Source organism: Equus przewalskii, unplaced genomic scaffold (genome assembly GCF_037783145.1).
Source record: "Equus przewalskii isolate Varuska unplaced genomic scaffold, EquPr2 ChrUn-6, whole genome shotgun sequence".
Classification (NCBI taxonomy): Eukaryota; Metazoa; Chordata; class Mammalia; order Perissodactyla; family Equidae; genus Equus; species Equus przewalskii.
Window position 1 is genome coordinate 2,810,163 of NW_027228754.1, and position 25,772 is coordinate 2,835,934.

Below are 25,772 nucleotides of genomic sequence, written 5' to 3' on the forward strand. Positions count from 1 at the left end.
GAATTGCTGAATAATATGGTAGTTCTATTTTTAATTTTTTGAGAAGCCTCCATACCATTTTCCAAAGTGGCTGTACCAATTTAAATTCCCATCAACAGTACACAAATGTTCCCCTATCTTCACATTCTGGTTAACATTTGGTACTTCTTGTCTTTTTGATAATAGCCATTCTAACAGGTGTGAGGTGATAAGTCATTGTGGTTGTGATTTGCATTTTCCTAATGATTAATGATGTTGATCTTTCCATGTGCTTGTTGCCCATCTGTATGTTTTCTCTGGAAAAATGTCTATTCAGATCTCCTACTCATTTTTTAACTGGATTTTTGGGTTTTGCTATTGAGCTCTGTCAGTTCTTTATACTCACAGAGTATAAAACTTTTGGGTGTAACTGCTTAACAGATATAGATTTGCAAACATTTTCTCTCATTTAGTGGGTTGCCTATTCACTTCATTGTTAGTTTCCTTTGCTGTACAGAAACTTTTTAGTTTGATGTAGCCCCACTGCTTACTTTTACATTTATTGCTTTTGCCTTTGGTGTCAGATTAAAAAAAAATCATCACCAAAGCCTATGTCAAGGAGCTTACTGCCTATGTTTTCTTCCAGGAGTTTTATTGTTTCTGGTCTTACAGTCAAATTTTTAATCCATTTTTAGTTAATTTTTGTGTATGGTGTAAGATAGTGGTTCAGTTTCATTCTTTCATGTGTGACTCTCCAGTTTTCCCAACACCATTTATTAAAGAGGTATCCTTTCCCCATCGTGTATTCTTAGCTCTTTTGTTGTAAATTAATTGACCATATATGCATGGGTTGATTTCTGGGCTCTCTAATTTGTTCCATTGATCTATGTGTCTGTTTTTGTGTCAATACCATATTTTTTTAATTACTATAGCTTTGTAATATAGTTTGAACTCAGGGAATATGATGTCCCCAGCTTTGGTTTTCTTTCTTAGGATTGCTTTGGCTATTTGAGGTCTATTGTGGTTCCATAAAAATTTTTAGGATTGTTTTCTCTATTTCTGTGAAAAATGACATTGGAAATTTGATGGGGATTACAGTGAATCTGTAGATTGCTTTGGGTGGCATGGACATTTTAAAAATATTAATTCTTCCAATCCATAAGCATGGGATGTCTTTTAATTTATTTGTGTCTTCTTCAATTTCTTCCTTAACGTCTTATGGTTTTCTGTGTACAGGTTTTTCACCTCCTTGGTTAAATTTATTCCTAGGTATTTTATTCTTTTTGATGCAATTGTAAATTTTATTGTTATCTTAATTTCTCTTTCTGATAGTTCATTATTAGTGTCTAGAAGCACAATAGATTTTTCTGTATTGATTTCATATCCTGCAAATTTGCTGAATTTGTTAGTTCTAGTCTTTTGATGGACTCTTTAGAGTTTTCTATCTATAATATCATGTCATCTACAAATAGTGACAGTTTTACTTCTTCTTTTCCAATTTGGATACCCTTTATTTCTTTTTCTTGGCTAACTGCTCTGGCTAAGACTTCCAATACTAGGTTGAATAAAAATGGTGAGAGTGGGTATCCTCATCCTGTTTCTGATCTTAGACAAAAAGCTTTCAGCTTTTTGCCACTGAATATGAGGTTAGCTGTGGGGATATACTTTTTACTTTTTAAGCCTTTTTAGTTAGTTCTATGTTACCTGCAGCTGAAAATATTTTAACTGACTCACTGATCGCTTAATTTCCCTTCTTAAAATTCTCCAGTGATTCCTCATCACCCATCAGATAAAGTCCTGATTCCTTAGCTTAGTATTCAAAGACCTTCATGACATGATTGCTCTTTTCCAGTCTAATTTTCTATCAGTCCCTGCCTCTTATCTAGTTTTTCAGCATCATCTGAAAGATTCAGGTTCACACATTTCCAAACCCTCCTCACATATAATACGATTTCATGACTTAGTGAATTTACTTATTATCTTCTTTCATCCTGAGATTCTCTTCTCACCTTTTTCACTTTACTATCTACCACATTTACTTTTAATAATGATGCTGAGGCTTAATTTTCTTTGGAAACATTTCCTTGTCCACACAGATTGGGAAAATGCCTGCCTTTGGGTGCTTCCATGACACTCTATACATTCCTATATCAACACCTATCATGTTATATTGACATTTTCTGTTTACGTGTCTTTGTTCCCCTCTGTGTTGAAAGAGCCTCGAGGCAAGGAATCATTATTGCATTAATTCCCCTTTATCCATGGGGGATGCATTCCATGATTCCCAGTGGATGCCTGAAACTGTGGATAGTACTTAACCTTATATATACTATGTTTTTTCCTATACATACATACCTATGATAAAGTTTAATTTATAAATTAAGGACAGTAAGAGATTAACAGCAATAAGTAATAATAAAATAGAACAATTATAACAATATACTATAATAAAGGTTACCATAGACCTTAGCAATCCCAGTATATGATTTTTTTCTTTCCTTATTAAGTCGAGAACTTTCTCTTTTTCACTTAAAGGAAGCACTTTATGGCTTCTCTTTGGTATATGTGAATTGCCAACATTACTATTCATGTTCTTTGGGGTCGTTATTAAATAAAATAAGGGTTATTTGAACACAAGCATGCGATAATGTGATAGAGGAACTGAGAACCCAGGTGGCTACTAAGGTACTAAGTGACTAATGGGCAAGTAGTGTATACAGTGTGGATATACTGGACAAACGGATGATTCACATCTTGGGTGGGCTGAGGTGGGATGGCATATTTTATCACACTACTCAGAACAGTGCTCAATTTAAAATTTATGAATTGTTTATTTTAGGAATTTTACATTTAATATTTTTGGTCCAGGTAACCAAGATTGCAGAAAGCGAAACCACAGGTAAGAGAGGACTATTGCATTTCTTGTCTTTGTCTGACAAATAGCCTGACATATATAAAGATGATCAAGAAATATTGATTGAACTAAACTAGCTATAGTCAAATATGCACAAAATCCACCTAATAAAATAACTGAAAACTATTTGGATGATTTGTTTTGCATTTTATTTCTTCCCTTTCTTTAGCAATTAGAACTAAATAAAACACAATCATTTCTTTCAAAGTTGTTTTCCTGTACTTATTTTAAATTCTGCTAATAAAAAGGATTTATTAATAGAAGTGAACTTCCTCAATTGATGTAGAAAATCTACCAAAAAACTACAGTTAACATCATGCTTAACGATGAGAAAGCTGAAGCTTCCCAGCTAGGATCAGGAACAAGACAAGAATGTTCCCTTTTACAACTCCCTTTCAACATCATACTGAAAGTCCTAGCTAATGCAATAAGAATGAAAAGGAAACAAATGTATATGGATTGGGAATAAAGAAATAAAACTTTCTTTGTTCTCAGATGACTTGATCATCTATGTGGAAAATCTTAAATAATCAACAGAACTCCTGAAACTTATAAGCGGTTATAGCAAGGTTGCAGGCTACAAGATTACTATAGAAAACTCAATCAGTTTCTTATATACCAGCAGCAAACTATTGGAATTATGAATAAAAACACAGTACCATCTACATTAGCACTCCAAAAAATGAAATACCTTGGTTGGAATCTAAGAAATTGTGTACAAGATCTATATGAGGAAAACTATAAAACTCTGATGAAATAAATTAAAAAAGGAAATAAATAAATGAAAAGATGGTCCATGTTCATGAATAGGAAGAGTCAATATTCATTGTCAATATCTCAGTTCTTCCCAAATTGATCGATAGAGTCAACACAGTCTAAATCAAAATTCTAGCAAGTTATTCTGTGCATATCAATAAACTTATTCTAAAATTTATATGGAGAGGAAAAAACCCAGGATAGCCAAAACAATATTGAAGGAAAACAACAAAGTCAGAGGACTGATATTATCCATCTTCAAGACTTACTATAAAGCTACAATAATCAAGATAGTGCAGTATTCATAATAGACTGCCAAAGTAGATCAATAGAAAAGAATAAAGAGCTCAGATATAGGCCCACAAAAATATAGTCAACTGATTTTTGACAAAAGAGCAAAGCAAATACGATGGAGAAAAGATAGCATTTTCAACAAATGGTGCCGGAACAACTGGACATCCACATGCAAAAAATGAATCTAGACCAGACTTTATATTCTTCACAAAATTTAACTGAAAATAGATCATGGGCCTAAATGTAAAATACGAAACCATAAAAATCCTAGAAGATAATATAGGAGAAAAATCTAGATAATTAGGTTTACATATGACTTTTTAGATACAACAACAAAGGCATGATCCATGAAAGAAATAGTTGATAACCTGCACTTCATTAAAATTGAAAACTCTGCTCTGCCAAAGATATTGTCAAGAGAATGAGAAGACAAGCCAGAGACTGGAAGAAAATAATTTCAAAAGACATAGGTGATAAAGGACTATTATCAAAAATACACAAAGAACTCAAAACTCAACAACAAGAAAGTGAACAACCTGATTAAAAAAAGAGCAGAAAATCTGAACTGACAACTCACCAAAGAAGATATATAGATTACAAAGAAGCATATGGAAAGGTGCTCAACATCATAAGTCACAAGGAAATTGCTAATTAAAACAACAATTAGATACCACTACACACCTATTAGAATGGCCAAAATCCCAAACATTGACACTAACTGCTGACAAAGATATGGAGCAATAGGAACTCTCATTCATTGCTGGTAGTAATGCAACATGGTACAGCCACTTTGAAGGCAACTTGGAAGTTTCTAAACATACTATTACCAAAAAATTTCAGCAATCTTGCTTTTTGGTATTTATCCAAATGAGTTGAAAACATGTATCCACAAAAAACCTGCACACAGATGTTCACAACAGCTTTATTGATGATTGCCAAAACGTGGAAGCAATCAAGATGTCCTTCAGTAGGTGAATGGATAAATAAACTGTAGTACATTCAGGCAATGGTTTACTATCCAGTCATAAAAAGAAATGAACTGTTGAGCCATGAAAAGACATGGGGGAACCTTAAATGCATATTATTAAGTGAAAGAAGCCAATCTAAAAAGGTTGTATGATTCCAACTATGTCATTCTGGAAAAGACGAAAGTATGGAGACAGTAAAAAGATCAGTAGTTGCTAGGTGTTAGGCAGAAGGGGCCAAGTACATGGAACACAGGAGATTTTTAGGGAAGTAAAACTGTGTGTGTGTGTGTGTGTGTGTGTGTGTGTGTGTATAATTTATTTACTTACTTTTTGTGAGGAAGATTCACCCTGAGCTGACAGCTGACATCTGTTGCCAATCTTCCTCCATTTCATATGTGGGATGCCTCCACAACATGGCCGATGAGTAGAGTAGGTCTGCACCCAGGATCCAAATCCAAGAACCTGGGCTGCAGAAGCAGAGCATGTGGAATTTTAGCTATTCAGCCACAGGCTGGCCTCCAGTAAAACTATATTTAATGATGCTGTAATGATGGATACATTTCTTTATACATTTGTCCAAACTCATTAACGTACAACACTAACAGTGAACCCTAATTGCAAACTAGACTTTGGGTGATAATGATGTATCAACACAGGTTCATTGATTGTAGCAAACGTACCACTCTGGTGGGGGATATTGGTGGTGGGGAGAGCAGTATGTGTAGCAGGGCAAGAGGTATATGTGAGCTCTCTACTTTCTGCTCAGTTTTGCTGTGAACCTAAAACTGCTCTAAAAAAAATAAAGTATACTGAAAAAAACGATGTGTTATGGTATTTAAAGGCAACTGAAAATTTCTTTGCAATAAAACAACAGGAAGACCAGAGCTTGTATGCAACCCTCTGGGTAAGGTGAAAAGTGATCACACTTTGATAAAGATTTTAGTAATATGGGCACTTCTGAAAGGGAAGAGGATAAAACAATATTAATTAAACTTCTCTGTAACAGGCTTTGATCAGAATCCTTTCTTATGTCTTCTGATTCCTCCCAATAACTCATTACGGCTGGTATGTATCAGTTGAGACCTCATATGTCTCTAGATGGGATCTCTTCTTAGGTCATGGCTAAAAAATTATTCTGGTTTGCTTGGCCCTTTTCAGAAGAAGAGTTCAGATCATCAAAGATAACTAAGTCTGGGTGAGTTACGGAAGTGGTTCTGATCACTTTTAAGTAGCTTGTTCTGTGAGTGATCGCAAGGCTTCTGAAAGGACACTGTGACTCCACAGAACTAAAGCTTGTTTAGTATTTTAGCACTTTGTTGAACTCCTCAGTGAACTATTACTCTTGTAGATTGAGGAGTCATCTCTCTGGTTCTTTTAGGTATTAGATGTGCAAATACAATGCTGATAACAATAGCAATCAACATAGTCAGATTTCATTCTTGTAGCACCTACTATATGCCAACATAAATTATCTTAACTCTCCTAGAAACCTTAAAGGTAGGTATTGTTAACATTTTCAGTTTTGAAAATGAGGCAAAAAGGGGTTGGCTAAATTGCACTCAATTTTACAAATGCTTATTTATGACATTAGAGTTCAGACCCAAGGTTTTCTTCCTGCGTGTTCTTCTATATTATTACGAACACTGAAAATTGCACTTGTGGTTCTGATTTCCTGGTAGCATCTGAGAGTCACGAGAGCTAGTGCCATATATGTATGTATGGGTGTGCAGACAAGCAGAGATGTGCAGATACACAGATGATCGGAAGTGCTTTATTTTTTTCTAAAAGTAAATGATAGTCTTTGTTCCTAAAAAGGAAATGAGAGTTTAGAAGATGTTCTGAAAGAACAAACAAATGTGGCAATGCCTTCCTTTGTTTGAAGTCAGATGGTATACACCTCTCCTTTGTGGGGGGTGAGGTTCCCCTTGGGGCATATATTTATTTCACTCTCATATTCCTTACTTCTGTCTTCACTTCCTTCACACTCAAGAATTTTTTTTCAAGCAGAAGTGAGGCTACTACTTTTGAATCTTGATGTTGCTGCCTCGGGTTTCAGAATGAAAAACATGATTTATCATAGTTCTTAACAGTACAGTTCAAAGAAACTGAGTAGTTCATGAAAAAAAATACAAGTCAGGGAAGGTGTGTGACACACTTTGAGTGAGAGTGAATTAGAGGCAGAGCTTAGACTAAAACTCAGGCCTCCTAACTCCCAAACTACACCTCCAGAGTGCCTCCTATGAATGTAGGAAGCAGATGCTCTTCCGTCTGGTACAGGCAAAGCTGTGAGGCTGGGGTCTCCTGGGTAGGCCTGGGGAAAGAACTCCTAGAAGTACTGTATTCTAGATCTGTTTTTGTGACATCCTGGTCTGCATTCTCACGTTCCCAATTAGTATTAATTGAGAGAGGCAAGAGGAGAAAACTGGGACCTCCCCAAAGCTCTCTGCTCCACACTCAGTTTCTGGGAAGTCTCTGCAGACAAAATACCGATAATTACTGAAGTTGAGGCTGTGCTTCGTTAAACAGGCACAGCCCCCTCCTGGGAACAGTTCCTCTGACTCATCCTCTGGCCTCCCCAGCTCAATTAAGCAGCTTATTCGCCTTCTTATTAGCAAACTTGTTAGGGCTTTGCTCTGTTCCCCTGAGTTGCTCAGAAGAAAAGTTTTGTGGAAGGATTTCCTTAGCTGGCTAGGTCTGTCTCTCTTGCTTCCCTATGGGATATCTAGGTCTCCAGGTCCTTCAAACAGGCTGTGTGCGACAGTGGTAATTCAGCAGTGAGTCCAAGGCTTCTCTGCTTGACCAAAGAGAAGTGGAAGCAAAAAGCCTGGATTGGATAAGGATATGAAAGTTCAATACAACTGCCTGAGATCTAACTGAGAAGGAGGGGGAATGGATATTTAAGAGTTGTTTTGGATACACTGCTCAAAGATTGCCAGGGTCATCTCCTGGTGCTGGGCCTCTGAGCAGAAGTACCCATGCCATCTGGAAGCTTCCCCATGTACAGAATTCCTACAGGCCCCATACATTGGTACAGCTCTTTAATACTTACCAAGCACTCTCAAATTTCAGTAGTGCCTACTCAATGAGGCAAGGTGGGGCACATTAGGAGACTATACTGCTAGGGGGATTTCTAGCCCTATCAATTAAGATCGGTTTAAATGATGTTCAGAATTGCCTAATCCTTTAGCCCGTTCGGACCAACCATCAGTAATTTAATTCAATACATAGATTTACAGCCAACACATTAGTAGTAATAGCAGTAATACTATTTATTAAGTGCCCACTAAATTGGGTATATAAACTTATACATGAATATACTGAGGTTCAGAAAGGCTCTATGACTAGTCCAGGACCACAGCAAAAATGATGGCTCATGTTCATGCTTTAGTGAAGAAAGAGGGAGGAGGACATTTTCTATAAAGCAGTGATATAGGACAGGTAAGGAGATGAGTTCAGTAATTAGTAAGTCTGGAATTCTTGGAGAGGAAGGCACATAAGGGGAGGTAAATGGGAGACACAATTAAAGATAATAGATTCAGAAAATGCGAGAGCTCATCATTACCCTGATTTTACCTTCCCTGACCTGTGACACCTGGATCTACTAAAACTCTCATCCTTATTCTCCTAGACTACCCAGTTTCTGTGTTAGACATAGCAGAAACAGAAGACTCCTTAGTATGTCAAGGGTCTCAGACCCGGCCCCAGTTTCCTCATCCTCTCTGTCCCTCACTATTACTAGGAGTTTTAAATTAAGTTAGGCCATCATTCAGCCCTTGGTTTCTGGACTCCAACCCTACATGAGGCCCTAGTCTTGTCGACTGTTTTGATGAGAGCACTGAATGGTATTACCAGTTCAGAATGTACCCCTGCCTATTTCTGCCACAGGTAGGCAGGTAACCTGGAACTAGGAATGTTCTTTCCTTCTTCACGTTAGTTCAGCAATTGTCGCATAACCCTAGTAAGAAGTAGACCCAGCTTTCTCAAAGTATCAAAGAAGACAACCAGGGAATCTGATCCTATATTTTCAAACAAACAGCATTAGAGCCATAGTAGATAAAGCAGATGAGTAAAAAGCAGAAAACAGCCCGAAACAGAAAATAGAAACAGGCACCGGAAGCCGTAGCCACTCCCTATGCCCTCTTTCCTCTCCTGGTTCCTCAACTAGTTCCTCTGCTGAGATGATTTAGTTCAATCTTCTTACTTTTCAGATGAGTGAATTGAAGGCCAAGGAGGCAACATGACCTGCCAAGGATGCACAGCTCATTGGTGACTAAGACAGGACTGGAATATGGCAGAGGCAGGTCACTGGGTCATGACTGCTCTTTATTAAATTGTTTTTAATCATTTTTTCTGTAAAAATAAAAACGGAAAGATTACTGGGCTTATACTAAAGAGACATGGATTCAACTTCAGATCTACTCCAGTGGGCTGGTGACCTTGGCAAGACTTCCTCAGCCACATTCTCTGTCTGCCAAATGAGAGGCTGGAGTGGAGACTGCTCACATTGCTTCCTGCTTAGGGAGTTTTCCTTTCATGATTGCAATACTTCTCAAAGAAAGCAGGATTTGAACTAGACCCACATGGGTAAGATACAAATTTCCAGGTCAGAGAGGGAAGATGTTGGTCCAAAGCTAAGTTTTGCCACTTTTTGGTTATACTGTTTGGAGTAAAAAACTTAACCTCTCTCTGAACAACTGTTTTCTCATATTAAAAAAAAAAAGAAATTATAATGTTCTCCACCACACAGTCCTAATTGGCATTTAAGTGTTCCTGTTGTTTTATAAATGCCTATTTTGGGATCTGTCTCCTCCACTCCAAATTAAGTATCTTGAGGAAAGACAGTATGGTTTATGCAACTCATTCTTTTCCTAGTATGAGGTGTGGAAAATAGCAATTAATAAATATATTTAATGATTGAATAACAGAATCATTGTGATTTCCCCTCTCATATTATTTAAGCTGTTTTCCTTGTTTTTTTTTTTTTTTTTTTGAGGAAGTTTAGTCCTGAGCTATCATCCACCAGCAATCTTCCTCTTTTTGCTGAGGAGGACTGGCCCTGAGCTAACATCTGTGTCCATCTTCCTCTTCTTTATATGTGGGACGCCTGCCACAGCATGGCTTGAGAAGCAGTGTGTAGGTCTGCACCCGGGATCTGAACTGGTGAACCCTGGACCACCAAAGGGGAACGTGTGAACTTAACCACTATTCCACTGGGCCAGCCCCTATTTAAGCTGCTTTTGATAATACCTTTTCTAGCTTTTGGGTCACAATTTTTTTCTTGGAAAACAGTATTATATATAAACATGTCCATAACACAGAGCATTTAGATGGACAAAAATTAAAATCACTTATGAGATTATTTTACTAAAAGTCTTCACCTATTCTTTGTAATCATTACCTATAACATAGGCTTTTTTCAAATATTAACAACATATTGTTAAAAGTTGATGCTTTTAAAATCATATGTTCTTTGCTTAACACTGTAACAGGGAGTCTTAGTTGTCTCTTTTGTTAAATCATCAATTTCTTGATGGAGGTGTTAGACCTTGCTCTTTTCTCTTGATCCATTTCTGATGCAGAATAAATATTAAGTGAGAATGTTCTATTGGTGGGGGATGACATGAGAAGAAAACAAACTATTTTCTTAGCTAAGCAAAGCCTAAACTTGAAACTCTCCAACTTTTATTTCCTCTCTTCATGCTACTTTTAACTCAAACACTTCACTCTTTATTGATATACAGTGTTAAATATTTAACATATATTTTTGCATTGATTTGGGTTTGTATATAAGCTTCGTATAAACACACATTTGTGTTACATTGATTGCTTTGTGAAGGCAAACACACAGCCATTATAATATACTCTTTTAATGTCAAGCCATGGTGATATACGTGGGCACTGCAAAGCATGGGGGAAGGCTGTCTCAGAATCTGTCGCATAGATCCATAAAGAAAACTGCAAGTTAGGAGTGTTTTGGTGTTTGGGACTGTGGGGAATGCAGCAGTTTTTCTCCATTCTGGAGAAAGGTCAGGTGTTTAAGATGAAGTGGAATCTAGCTGCAAGGTTGGAAAAGACTGAATGAGAACCTCTAACTCCCTAAGCATCTGAGAATTTTTTATTCAAGTAGAGATTCTTCCAATCTTGAGGTTACATTATTTTCTAAAGTAAAATTCTCGAAGCCAAGCATCATCTTTTTCTACTGTTTAAACAACTCCAGCTCTTGCAGGAAGATTTTCTACGTTAATCTGAGGAGATTCAGTGGTTTCTCTTAAATTTCTGTGGTCTATATGCGAATCTTTTATGGTTAAAGTCCTGATAGACAATTTAATTTTGCTATTATCTTGTCCCATGCCTCTGATTTGTAAATGTTAAACCACATTTCCATCTAAAAGTGATGCAAATTTATTACTCTCTGACAGGTTAATGCTTTCAATCTGTTATTTCTATGGACTTTTATATCCATCCAGTACATGTGTATATATAGTGCCCAGTTGAGGTCAGAGTTCATATGCTGACTGCAGAAATTTTATGAAGATGATGCTGATGGTAATAAAAAGGAGAGTGATGATGGAAAACTGGATACACATTCTGTGGATGTCCCATATAACAATAATAACAGTAGTGGTGAAAAGGACGATAGCAATATTGGTGGTTTAGAACAGTACATAGTAGACATTCAATAATGATTAAATCAATGACTAAATGATAGTGGACATGGTGAAGGAAGTGGTGGTGGTGATTGTCATGAAGATGAAGAGAGTCAAGGTAGAAGTGATGGTGCTGCTGATCTTTCTCATACCGTGGTAAAGTTAGTAGTGGGCAAATTGATTTACCCCTCTTGTGTCATCCAGTTCTTGTTATTGGAGTTGAATGGAAATGAAGATGATTGAGAAGTCTCCTTGCAAGGCAATTTTTAAAAAAAACGACACTCACTTCTGGGGTGCTCAGTGATTTTCTCTCTCCATTTGTACATAAGATTATGCAACATGGGTTGTGTTTCCCCATAGAAAGCTATATGGGACTTGAAAAACTTCTAGTGCCTCAGAAGAGGCAATGTCCCTGATATTGGATTCTAGAACCCAACAATCAGATTTGAAGAATTAGAAAAGTCATTTGAGGAATGGAGCTGATCTGCTTCACTTTCCTGCACCCAACATCCTGCCCCAGAGGAACTCCTATTGAGAGCTAGCCATAACCAGAAACCCCAAGGAACACACAACAAGGAACCCCTGGGAAGCCAGCATTTACAAGAACATGAAATATAAGTAGGAAAGTGTCCTGAGGTAGAAAGAATGCTCGGGAGAATGCTGCAAATCCTAATATCATCAAAACAGTCAGGTAATGGGCAGTGATGGTGCAGCAGAGATGAGAGTAACTGGAGAAGAAGATAAGGCAAGGGCTTTGACTTTTCCTAGATGAGGTGTGGGAGAAAAACTCTAGGGACGGTGGTGTTGATGCCCGCCACAATCCATAAACATTTTTCAGTGACTTTAGGGAACTATAAATTATCTGTGTTGTAAGAGTCTTTGAAAACATCTGTTCAAATCTTTTTTCTTTTAGAGAAGAAGAAGTTGGGGGCACGTGAGGAGAAGTTGCTCTGCCCGATGTGTGTTGTCAGAGATACTGCAAGTTCACAGAGCCAAATCCCTGACTTGACAGAAGGCTCTCTTTTTAATCTTCAGGATTCCTTGCTTGGGCCTTCTAACCTCATGGCTTTTCTTGTTGAGAATTCCTGGTTCGTGTCTCCTTTGGAAATCATCTTTCAAAACGCATAGCTTCTCTGCTGAGTGAGTTATCGGGTGCCACGGACGTAAGATTTCAGGGATTGTTCTCAGAGCTTCTGCATTTCTTTAATTTTCCATCTCTGCTTCTAGTGCTTATGAGAACAGTCTGTAAACTTCTGAAGGCTTCCTGAAAGAGGCCTCAACAGTCACTTTTAGGGGATGACTTTTCTGTCTTCTCCACAGCCCCATATGGCTGGTTATTTTATCAGTGGAAAGTATAGGAAGGTTGGAGGTAGGAATTTTCCTCTCTCTTTTGTTTCCTGATGGTGGTGTAGGGAAGAAATCCAGTTTCTGAGCACCTAGAACACAATATTATAACATGGAAAAGGACTGAACTGGGATCAGGAGCCTTGGTTTCTAGTTTCAGCCCTATTAACAGATTCTATGGTACAGGGTCAACAATTTCTGCCTGCAGGCTACAATTCCTCTATTGCAAAGTGAAGAGCATTCCTTAGATAATGTCAAGTTCCTTTCAGGTGCTCCCATTCAGTGTTCTTTGCATTGGGAAAGTTTTCTGAATAGAGGAAGAATCCTGAAGTAGTTAATTGTTTGTCTTACCCCTTGTTCGTAGGAATCATGGATCATGGCAACCACACATGGACCCAGAATTTTATCCTTAATGGTTTCACTACCACTGGAACTCTGCGACTTCTTGCATTCTCAGGGACCCTGTGCATCTATCTGCTCACCCTGGCAGGGAACTTGTTCATCATTGTCCTCATTCAAGCAGATTCTGGACTATCCACACCCATGTACTTCTTCATCAGTGTCCTCTCCTTCTTGGAACTCTGGTATGTCAGCACCACAGTGCCCACACTGCTGCATACCTTGCTCCATGGACATTCACCCATCTCATCAGCTGTGTGCTTCATCCAGTTATATGTCTTCCATTCCTTGGGCATGACTGAGTGTTATCTGTTGGGTGTCATGGCGTTGGACCGCTACTTTGCCATCTGTCGCCCACTCCACTACCATGTGCTCATGAGCAGGCAGATACAGTTATGGCTAGCAGGGACCACTTGGGTGGCTGGCTTCTCAGCTGCACTTGTGCCAGCCAGCCTCACAGTCACTCTGCCCTTCTGTTTAAAAGAGGTGGCCCATTACTTTTGTGACCTGGCCCCACTAATGCGATTGGCATGTGTGGACACAAGCTGGCATACTCAGGTCCATGGGGCAATAATTGGTGTGGCCACTGGGTGCAACTTTGTGCTCATTTTAGGACTCTATGGGGGTATCCTGAGAGCTGTGCTGAAGCTGCCCTCAGCTGCCAGCCGTGCCAAGGCCTTCTCTACCTGTTCCTCCCACATAACTGTAGTGGCACTCTTTTACGCTTCTGCCTTCACAGTGTATGTGGGGCCACCTAGGAGTCACCCTGAAGGCACAGACAAACATATTGCTTTGGTATATGCCCTTCTTACTCCTTTCCTCAATCCTATCATCTATACCCTTCGCAACAGGGAGGTGAAGGAGGCCATGAAGAGGATCACTGTCAGGATCAGGACTATTTTGAAGGAATGCTGACAATCTTTATTGTCATAGCCCAGCTTCCCGGTAACTGCAGGAATCAGCCAGTTGGTTAGTTGATCATCTGGTCAGAGTTAAAGTAAATGCCAGTGAAATAATCAGTCAACTCATTTGTCAAACATGCTGCAAACACTTACTCAGGAAGAGATGGTCCTGGATTAATCAGAGTTTGAATATGTACAGAGAAAGGAGATATGTCTTTGATTTCACCCCAATCCAAAGGGGAGAGAAATGTGACAAAGGAGGAAAATAACAGAGACACAGCACAAATGGTTTTGCTGAACTTATAACTTAGAGAGACAGTGTAATACTGAGACAAAGAAGAAAAACTAAAGGTGAGAGTGGGGGCTTTTGTCAAGATAGGATTTCCAGAGAAGGATTGAAAAGGTGAAAAACATGTTTGGAAAAAAGAGACTAAAATTCTAACTTGCCTAGGTTTCAGATGTGAAACAGTGAGCCGTGGGGAGAAAGCTTAGTATAGTGGAATCCAGTGATCTGGGGTTATCATATGATCAAAGGTAGCTCAGGGGAGGAGAGAACAGTTCCACCGGGCAGGAGGCTGGAAGCTAGAGATAATAATTTACTCTCTAATGGGGAAAGAGAAAAGTATTGGATGAAGGTGTTGTCTGAGTTCTCTTCTAATATCATGGAATACACCTTTGAAATCATCTGGAGCTGTATTAAATAAGAATAAATAAATAAATATATATATTTTTAACCAAGCAGCAAAGGAAGAAAAAGCTTTGCAAGTCTTGTATATAAAGCACACTAGTACAAAGTAGAAAACAGATTGAAATAGAAATAGGGACCTGAAGCTCTGACCACATTCTATTGCCTCTTTTCTCCTCTAGCTCCCACACCACTTTCTCTGCTGGGCAACTTTTGAAAATCATTGCTCAGGTTCAACTTTCATACTTTAGTGATGTGTGAATTGAGGGTCAAATACCAGCAAAAGGATGTGAGAAAATTAGTGAGAAAGATCGGACCAAAATCTTGGCAGACACTAGGCCATTCTATGGGTTTTAAATATTCTGTTTTTCATTCTTATATAAGTAACTGCTGAAAAATCAAACCAATTTTTTTAGTATGTCTGCCCTATGCCAGAAACAGTGACAGCTGCTTTTAAATGTACTTTTAATTTAATCTTCATAATTTTCCTCTGAAGAAGGAAGAATCATCCCAATATTTACATGATGAAATTCGAAAGATTGCTGGACTTGCTGTAAAGAGACATGGATTCATCTCCAGATCCACTCTGGCAGGCTGATAACCTTGGCAAGACTTCCTCAGTCTCATTCTTTCTGTGCTGAGTGAGAGCCTGGAGCAGAGGACTGCTCACATTCCTTCCTGCTTAGGGAGTTTTCATTCTATGATTGCAACACTTCTTAAAGAAAACAGGATCTGAACTAGGCCCCAGGCGGCAAGATCTGAATATCCAGAACAGAGAGTGGAAGGGGATCCAAATCCAAGTTTTGTCACTTTTTGGCTTTGCGATCCTAGACAAAAACGAAAGTAATTTCTCTCTTGACTTCAATTTTGTCTTCCTTAAAAAAAACTATGTAACAAAGAGTTTTAAAGATTAAGTAAAATAACACATGACAAGTGTTCAATACATACATTAGCCTTATTATTCCAGAGGCAGGGCAATATAGTGGTCAGAGCATGGACTCTGAGGCCTGTCTGCTTGGGTTCGAACATTAATTCTACCCTATACTTGCAGTGTGACCTTGGGTAATGCACTTAGCTTCCTTGTGCCTCAGTTTGCTGATCTGGAAAATGAGGACAATAATGAAACTTTAGGCAGTACATAGATATTAATCATTATTGCTTCAAAGATTTTCCACCTACATTTCAGCAGTGGGAATTTCTTTCCTTGAGAATGTTTAGTTTCAACACGCATCTCAAATTTTCATTATGTGTGAAGTCAGAAGAATTGGCAGCATCCAGGGGCCCTCCTGGTGGTGTAGCAGTTAAGGTCCTGCACTTCACTTCGGTGGCCCGGGGTTTGCAGGTTCGTCATCCTGGGCATGGATGTACACATTGCTCATCAAGTCATGCTGTGGCAGCATCTCACACAGAAGAACTAGAAGGACTTACAACTAGGATATACAGTTATGTACTGGAGCTTTGTGGAGGGAAAAAAAAAAAAGAGGAAGATTGGCAACAGATGTTAGCTCAGTGCCAATCTTCAAAAAAAAAAAAAAAAGAAAAGAATTGGTAGCATCCAAGTGAAGCATCTCCTTTTGACCTAAGTGTCCAAAGTCAACTTGCATTACCTGAACAGTACGTCCTGTTTTCACCAAATCTATGCTGCTTCTCTAAATGCAGGGTGCAATACTCTGTTCCCCTGGCCTGCTATGTCTATTGTTTTTGAGCTCTGATCTTTTCACTCCTCTTGGACACCTTTCTTGAGATGGCTCTTTTTGCAAGTCATTGCAGGCACATCGGAAACTCCTATGCTCCCTCTGGTGGCAGCACAAAAGACTGGCTGAAACTGCTTGCCCTTGCAACGGCTTGGGTCCCATTAATCAATAACCCTGTGGGTCCCATCTCTGTGGGTCTATACTGTGCAGAGAGCCTGAGGGCTTTCAATCCTGTTTTAGAGATAGCAATAATTAACAACTCAAGGCAGCACCATTGATTTATTCATTAGTGAGCAAATGAATGAATGAACTCAAGAGTTAAATAAGTGTGACAGAGATTAAGTGCCCCTCCTATAACTCCATCAGGATATAGTATTTTTCTTAGATCTATTCATAGCTCCAAACTCTCTTGCCTTTCATTTTACAATCTTTCCTCTCTTGCAACCTCCTTCCTTTTAGAATATAAAGTTTATATCATCCTTCGTGCAGAATTTCCCAACTGATAAAAATAACAGTGGTGCTGAGTAACTGATTCCTCACCCCTAACACATGCCCTTTAAATGGTCATATAAGGCTTGAGGAAACTGGAGTCCCTGGACTGATTGCCTCTGGCAGTAAGCAGCCTTTCTGATCACCTGTGGGTTCTCTACAAATATTATCACTTTTTATATGTGCTATGGTGTGACAAAAATGAAAATCAATGCCTTAGTGCGTGACATATTGGTGTAAGTGTCCAAGGTAAGACTCAACTTTTGGCCGCTTCTTCCCTGGTGATATCTAGATAACGCCTCTAGTAGGAGAGACAATGAGAACAAGTCAGGACTAAAATCTACCATAATCAGACCAGTTGCTCAGTACTAGTGATAAACAAATGTCAAGCAACAGGATATATTGGAGTATATGAGGAAGCTATTGGTATAAAACTAATTTGGCCTCATTTTGTTTTTTCCAAAAGGGCTTGATGTGGCAGTTGAGCATGCATTGTATATCTGCTGTAAGCATTTGTTTTGTCCCAAAGACAAGAACAAATGCCCTTAAGATAAAGGTGCAGCTTCCCCCACTTTGGCATTTCCTTAAGGATAAGCATCTCTCCCTAGACTAGGAATTGATTGCTGTGCTCAGCTGTGACTACCCAGCTAGAGACAACAGACCTGCTACCTGCTGTGTCCATCAATCACTGTGCCAACAGGGCAATCTCTTGACTATTGCAAAAGAGACATTTCAATCATATGTGATACGTGCTCTTTGACTGTATAGAACCACTCTCTACGCCCTCACTTCTTTGGAGTGCTCCATTCCTTTGTGGAAGGACTCTCCCAGGCTATGTGGTCCTCAAATCTGGTTCATAATAAACTCACCCCAAGTATGGTTTATAGATTGGTTATGGCTTATTGGCATCAACACTAGCATTAAGACTAATATTCCGTCATATAAAGTGTTTATACAGTTGTTGCCTAAGCTCAAATGCGTTAGTGAGCAAAAGGAGGTACTGTTAATAACTACTCTAGGACATCAGATATATTAACCCAGAGTTGGGGCAAACAAGGACATATGACCACAGCATAACACTGAACTAACACTTTTTTTTTAAATGTGACTTCTTTGCTTCAACAAATAATACAACTAAATGTTTCAAAAATCAAAGCAATCCAGGAGTATTTACGTAGAGAAGTCCTGCTACTCCCAATTCCCAACATATTTGCTCCTTTCTATCCCTCATTCCCACCCTGACAGGTGGTCACTTTTAATAGTTTTTCCTGTATGATTGCAGTGTTTCTATATGCAAAACTCAGAAGATAAGAATAATTTATAATCTCCTATTCTTAAGCATATGGCTCCATACTACAAACTTTGTTGTGTCTTTGCTTTTCTTATTCTTAGTAAGAAATCTTGAAAATCTTTTCATTTCTTTGTAAAGAGTGGTTTCCCATTTGAAAAAATAGCTCCATAGTATTCCAATGTATGTTTAATTTGACTAGTCCTCTATTAAAGGACTCTTGTGTTGCTCTAGTCTTTGGCTATCAAATAGAGATCTACAATGAATAACTTTACATATACATTATTTCATATATGTACATATGAATTCCCAGCAGTGAGATTCTCAGGTCATTGTGGAAATGTACATGTAATTTGGGCAAATATTCTTATATTTTCTTTGAAAGAGATTATGCCATTTAGTTCTTCCACCAGCAATGGATGAAAGTGTGTTTCTTCATAGCAATTTCTGTAAAGTGTGTTTTCAAACTTTTGAACCTTTGTAAATACGAAAATTAAGAAATGTTATCTCATTGTAGTTTTAAACTTAAATTTATCTTACTGTGCATGAGGTTGAAATTTTTTCTTATGTTTAAAAAAATTATATTTTTTATATAATTGTCTGGTTTGAGGGTCCATCTCCCAAAGTCTGCAGTAAACATGTTAGGGAAAAGAACTGTGTTTTGTGCATCTTATTTTCCCCAGTTCCCAGAATAAGACCTGGGCATAAAAGATGTTTAAAAGATGTATTAAATGAAGGAATGAATGAATGACTGTGATTTCCCATATTTATTACATTATTTTAGTATTTGGCAAGACTTTCAGAGTCTGGCTCGTAAAAGGAGAATGTAGGAATACCAACGTGGTGTGCAGATATACAGAACTAAAAATAAATATTAAAGTGGCCACTCTGAGTCCAGCACAACCATTCATCTGAAGAATCTAGACAGATGGCTAATCTATACACATCCATGAAATAAGGAGAAAACGAAGAGTCTTGGTGTTTGGGACTGTGAAGGATGCAGTAATTTAGTCAAAGAGCAGTGACAACTATTCATCCTAGACAAAGGACAGGTATTTCAGATGAAGAAGGATGTAGGCTCAATACTGCTTGAGAATAAACGAGGCTCTCTGTCCAAATACTTGAGTTTTTGTTTGCTTTTCTTTCCTCAAAGAGACTTTTCCAATTCTGAAGTTACATTAGCACTCTCAGAAGCAAATATCTTCTTTTCCTTTTGCTCCAACATCTCCAGTCCCTGTAGGAAGTTTCTCCAATGGGATGTCAGAACGTCCAATAGTTTCCTTCATTTTAGTGTTGATACACTTGTTCATATTTTGCAGTCACCACTTTATATTACATTTAATTTAGCAACCATCTTGTCTCTACCTTTGATTCTGAGAAAAAGTACATTTGATCTATAAAAGATTCAAATGTATTACTTCCGATAATAAATGCTTTTATTCTATTATTTTTCTAGATTCCATATTCATCCAAGCACATGCTCACAGATAGTTCCCAGCTGAGGTCAGAGCTCAGATGCTAATCTCAGGGCTTTTGATATAAAGATAATCTCAGGGCTTTTGATGGATATAAATAAAAGTGATTACGAAAAAGTGGATAAGCCTCATGAGGAAGTCCTGGGAAATGATAATAGTGGTGGTGATATAAGTAATGGCAACAATACTGGTAACAGAGACTTAGAACAATACACTTAGAACAGTATTTTAGGTATTCAATAAACAATGATTAAATCAATGAATAAATGATAGAGGACATAACGAAGGTAGAGATAGTAGTGAGACTAATGAAGGTAGAGATGTTCAGCCCAGAATTGATAGTGGTGCCTGAGTTGATTGTGCCCATAAGGTAATGAGGTTAGTTGTGATCGGAAAGAAAAGTTGGATGAGAAATTTCCCTGTAAGGAGAATTTTTAAAAGATGAAATTCACTTCTGGGATGCTCAAGATGTAATTCTCCATTTTTGCACAAAAGTATGCAAGTTGTATTATCTCTCCCCATAGAAAGCTATATGGAACTTGCAAAAAATTTCATGGCCCGAGGAGGCAATGTCCCTGAGATTGGATTCCAGAGCCCAACAGTCAGGGTTGCAGAGTTGAGAGTCATTTGGGAAATAGAGCTGAGCTGCTTCACTTTCCTGTGCCCAATCTCCTGCCCCATAGGAACCCCTACTGAGAGGTAACCACACCCAGCAACCCCAGGGAACACACAGCAAGGAGCACCTGGGAGGCCAGCATTCCCAGAAATGTGAAATATAAGAGGGAAGTCTTTTGGAGGCAGAAAGAACATTGAAAAAGAAGCTACAAGTCTTAATATCATCAAAACAGTCAGGTAATGGACAGGGATGGTGAAGCAGAGATGAAAGAAGCTGAAGAGAGGACTAGGAATGGGCTTTGAACTTTCATAGGTGAGGACTATTACATGTGTGGGAAGAAAACTCTTAGGACATTAGTGTACATCATCTATCTCCACCATCACCCCAAAGACATTTTTCAGGGGCTTTAGAGAATCGCAAACTACCAGGGCTGTGTGTAACTTTATGAGGCATCTATTTAAATTTCTTCAGTTTAGAGAAGAGAAGGTTGTGGTAAGGAAAGGAGAAATTGCCAGGTTCAACGTCATTTTGAGTTAGTGGTAGAGCAAGTTTAGAAAGCCAATTCCCAAAGAGAATGTGTTTTGTCTTGTTCTACAGCACTTTAGACTGACATCATAGGGTCCTGACTTCATCAATTCACACACAACCCCCTAAAGACATTCTGTTACATAATTCCCTTTGGGAGTCCTTCCTTAAAATGCACCAGTATTTACATTTCTTTTTTTCTCCCATCTTTTCCTTCTACAGCCCTTACTGAGAACATTCTTGAATTCTAGAGAGGTTCCACAAAGGAGACTCAGCAATCACATTTTAGAAAGTATATGTCTCCTTTCCCACAGTTTAGTACAACTGATTGTTGGATGTAGGGTGTACGGTACAGGTGGATGCTTTAAAGAATTGTAGGAAATTTCATTTTAACTGTAAGAAGATGAGTGTGAAAATTTTCCTATCTCTTCTGTTGCCCAGTGGGGCATGTGGGAGAAAATCCTCGGGCCTGAGACTCTGGTGTCACATTCTATACAACTGGAAAAGTGCTGGGCTGTGAAGCAGGAAACGTGGACTCCACTCTGACTTTGTCATCAGCAGACTGTGATATTACACAAATAACTTCTGCTTTCTGGTCTTCAGTTCCTCTTTTGAAAAGTGAGGGAAGTTGGTTTGATAATGTGTAAGATATTTTTAGGTGCATATGTTCTATACTTCTGGCTCTGGGGAAATTTCTCAAGAAGAATCTTGAAGTAGTTAACTTTCTGTCTCTACCTTTCATTCCTAGGAATCATGGATCATGTCAACCACACGTGGATCCAGAGTTTCATCCTTGTTGGTTTCACTGCCACTGGAACTCTGCGACTTCTTGCATTCTCAGGGACCCTGTGCATCTATCTGCTCACCCTGGCAGGGAACTTGTTCATCATTGTCCTCGTTCAAGCAGATTCTGGACTATCCACACCCATGTACTTCTTCATCAGTGTCCTCTCCTTCTTGGAACTCTGGTATGTCAGCACCACAGTGCCCACACTGCTGCATACCTTGCTCCATGGACATTCACCCATCTCATCAGCTGTGTGCTTCATCCAGTTATATGTCTTCCATTCCTTGGGCATGACTGAGTGTTATCTGTTGGGTGTCATGGCGTTGGACCGCTACTTCGCCATCTGTCACCCTCTCCACTACCATGCACTCGTGAGCAGAAAGGTACAGTTATGGCTAGCAGGGACCACTTGGATGGCTGGCTTCTCAGCTGCACTTGTGCCAGCCAGCCTCACAGTCACTTTGCCCTTCTGTTCAAAAGAGGTGGCCCATTACTTTTGTGACCTGGCCCCACTAATGCGATTGGCGTGTGTGGACACAAGCTGGTGTGCTCAAGTCCATATTGTAGTGATTGGTATGATCAATGCATGCAATCTTGTGCTCATTTTAGGACTCTATGGGGGTATCCTGAGAGCTGTGCTGAAGCTGCCCTCAGCTGCCAGCCGTGCCAAGGCCTTCTCCACCTGTTCCTCCCACATAACTGTAGTAACACTATTCTTTGGATCTGCCTTCATTGTCTATGTGGGGCCAGCTGGGAGTCGACCTGAGGGCACAGACAAGCTTATTGCCTTGGTGTATTCTTTTCTTACCCCTTTTCTCAACCCAATTATTTATACTCTTCCTAATAAAGAAGTGAGGGAGGCTGTCAGGAGGGTCAGTCAGAGGATTAGGGCCATGTTGAAGGGACCCTGAGGATCTGTAGAGTCATAGGCATTCATTTGGTAAATGTAAGATTTAGTTGATTAGTCAGTCAACTAATCTAATAATCAGTCAAATAATTTGTCAAACACACTTCATAGACCAACTAAAGTGGACTGAGTCTTGGATTGTGACAAATCGGGATATTTGTAAAGGGAGAAGAAATATGTCCTCTAAACCCATACCTATCTAATATGGGTGAAAGGATACATAAGTAAAAAAATAGCCAAAAAATAAGGATGCAAGTGTAAACTTTTAGGTAGACTTAGAGAGAGATAGAACTGTGTTTGAAAGAGTTTGTAAGAACCAAAGCTGACTGTGGGATTGTGTTTAAGATAGGGTTCCTGGAGAAGAACTGAGAAAATAGTAAATGAGGTTAGCAAAAAAATAAATAAATAAAGGAACTTCTTGGGTACATGTTCAGATATAGATCAGTAAGTTATGAAAGGAGAGCTCATGAGAACGTTGAGTTCGGTGTTCCTGGGTGATCCTGCAATAAAAGAGTGTCTGGGTTTCATGTTTTTTCCTAAAGATGTTGAAATATTTTATTTCTAGTGCAAAGATGACTAGGTGTTTATTTTAACTTATTTTACCAGAAGGAAAATGTATGTGGGGTGACATACAGTAACATTGGCTTCCCTCTCAATTCAGGAATCCTGACTAGAATAATGAAATGTTCTGGAATCCCAACTTATTTAATGTGGATGGGCTGTCCCACTTGAGTTTGCTTTTTTGTATGACAATGTAGCCTCAGCCTCAAGTCAATTTTCCCTAACCATCCAGCCCAGATTTGGACTACACTCTCTGCTCTGAACTATGGTAGGTCATAAGTAAAGGGAAACCCATTTTAATATTATTAAACTATGAAGACTAATGCTGTGGGTAGAGAAAAACAGCAACAATAGCAGAAATCGAACCTGTGATTCTTTCCTTTCCCAAGTCAAAGCAATTTTTCTTTTGTTGTGAGAAGTTGATGGGAGTAGGAGAGATGGGCTCATACTGGTAAGACAATAAGACTAGGTTCAAGTCTCAGGTTAAGTCAACATTCAATGTTTGAAGCCTTACTTTGAGCAAACACCATTTGCAGCTAGGCATTGAATCACTGAACTCCTGAGTTAGGCATCTGGCAAAAACCCATCTGTCTTTACAGAAGATAAAACTGAAGTGAAGATGTGGGAAATAACTTAACCAAGGTTGCATGGGAATTTAGAAATAGGCTGGAAATGGGATAGCCAAAGTTTTCTAACCCTTCCCATTATGTCACTACACCATTTGGCCTCTAAGTTGCCTTCTTACCTGAAGCAGAATGTCTGTGGCACTGAGCACCATGCAGCAGGAGAAGTGGGTGGGAATGAAAATTTGGTGAGTGATAGACGTCTTCTGGGAGCCTATCTCTCCCACAGAGTAACTCTCCTACTCATAGAGAACATGGCCTGCCATGGATTTTTACAAGGCTTTCTCTGGTCAGCCTTTTTGCTCTAGGCCTCCTGCCATCTCTATTTTCCTTTCTGGAGTAGGAATGGACTCTCTACTTCATAGAACCATTCCATGCTCTTGCTTAATTCCATAATCTCTTATGCAAACAAACCATTTATGCTTGAATATCTTGTGTCTGTTTTCTCATTAAATTTCCCACAGTGGGAAAATGGATAAGTGTCTTTCAAAAGTCAGTTAGTAGGGTAAAGAATTCAGTTCAAAAATTTTAGCTCTACTGAGTAAGAGGAAAGAACAATATTTTAAAAACAGAAGATCTGATTCTGCTGACTGAATCTTTACCCTCCCTCCCATTCATGCCAGCTGTGGGTTTTTCAGAACCTGTATGAACCCTTGAATCAGGTCACATATAATTTTTCACTTAAGTGTAGGCTAGCTGGAGAAAATCCTTTTAAACATAATTTATACGAGCCTACAGAAGCATTATTGGAAAGGTATTTTGTTCTCTACAGTCATAAAGTTCTAAAAATAAGAAATTATAGGCAATTTCTTCAGTTCTTTAATTCAGAGAACAAGTCACTAAACCATTTTGAACCGTCCCCAAATACAGGGACGTTGATTAGTGGTGGGATAAATGAGCTTCAACAAATCACCTGGAATGTTCTCAGGTAAACCTTAACTGTGGATAAGGAATTTTATCTTAATGAGAATGTGCATCTGCGACCTTCTAAATTAGAAACTTTGAGGGTGGGATCTAGCAATTTGTGTTTTAACAAGCCTCAAGCTGACCTGAAGCAAGTTCAAGTCTCAGAAGCACTGATCTGATTGGTGAGATTGGAAGAGGAACGGGGCATGTGTAGCCCCGTCCTTTCCTCGGCTCCTCTCCTTGGGAGCCAGCCTGCCCAGTTTGTGTGTTCTGCTCTCTACTCTGGAGTGGAAGGGGATTGTCTCTGCGGAGGAAGTCTGTGGCTTTCAGGGCTTCCTGGTAATCAGATGGGAGAACCATGAGGAAAAATAACACACCCACTATGATAGTAAGATATTTGAATACCCTCCCCTGAGTAAATAATATACCAGGTGGATAAATCCTAAGTGAGTGTATAAAAAATTTAGAGAATAATTAACAAGACCCACCCACTGAAGGCATATAGAGTACAGATCAACTTCACGCACATGTGGAATTAAACAAATGCTAGGTTATAAAATAAGGCTTACTGAAATTTTGTAGCTTTTGTTCTGGAGATCTAATGTACAGCATGGTGACTACACTTAATGATACTGTTTTGTACGCTTTTTTCCTTTTATTTGCTAAGAGGGTAGACCCTAAGCATTCCTACCACAAAAATAAATAAATAAATAAATAAAAGCAAAGAAAGAAAATGGTAACTATGGGAGGTGACAGATATTTTAGTTAGCTTGATTGTGGTGGTCATTTTGCAATGTACAAGTATATCAAAACATCAAGTTGTACACCTTAAATACATAAAATTTCTATTTGTCAATTGCATGCCAATAAGCTGAAAATGAACTAAAATAAAATAAGCTTCAACACAGCTGAGAATTAATGTTATACTGTAGACTGGTTTCTAAATCATGTTATAATTAAATTTGTAGTAAATAACTAAGTGATAAATTTAAAATGTCCATGTGTTTCATATTTAAAAAACAACTCTAGGGGGC

At 38.7% G+C, this 25,772-nt stretch overlaps 2 protein-coding genes across 2 annotated transcripts; both read left to right on the forward strand.

Annotated features, from left to right (window-relative positions):
* The first annotated feature begins 9,098 nt into the window (after positions 1–9,098).
* LOC103553947 (olfactory receptor 10C1-like) lies at positions 9,099–25,660 on the forward strand. The gene is made up of 2 exons (XM_070608262.1): positions 9,099–9,187; positions 21,703–25,660. The coding sequence occupies exons 1-2, from the start codon at positions 9,142–9,144 to the stop codon at positions 22,650–22,652; spliced, it is 996 nt and encodes a 331-aa protein (XP_070464363.1). The 5' UTR covers positions 9,099–9,141; the 3' UTR covers positions 22,653–25,660.
* On the forward strand, positions 13,250–14,195 carry LOC103553928 (olfactory receptor 6N1-like). Its single transcript, XM_008524688.2, has one exon. It carries the CDS (start codon positions 13,251–13,253, stop codon positions 14,193–14,195), a length of 945 nt encoding a protein of 314 aa, XP_008522910.2. The 5' UTR covers position 13,250.
* Positions 25,661–25,772: the final 112 nt, after the last annotated feature.

Coding starts and splice junctions, on each gene's coding strand:
- LOC103553947 (XM_070608262.1), top strand. CDS start 9,142: ATGCACAGCTCATTGGTGACTAAGACAGGACTGGAATATGGCAGAG. Junction 9,188..21,702: donor AGGACTGGAATATGGCAGAG/GCAGGTCACTGG, acceptor TTTCATTCCTAG/GAATCATGGATCATGTCAAC.
- LOC103553928 (XM_008524688.2), top strand. CDS start 13,251: ATGGATCATGGCAACCACACATGGACCCAGAATTTTATCCTTAATGGT.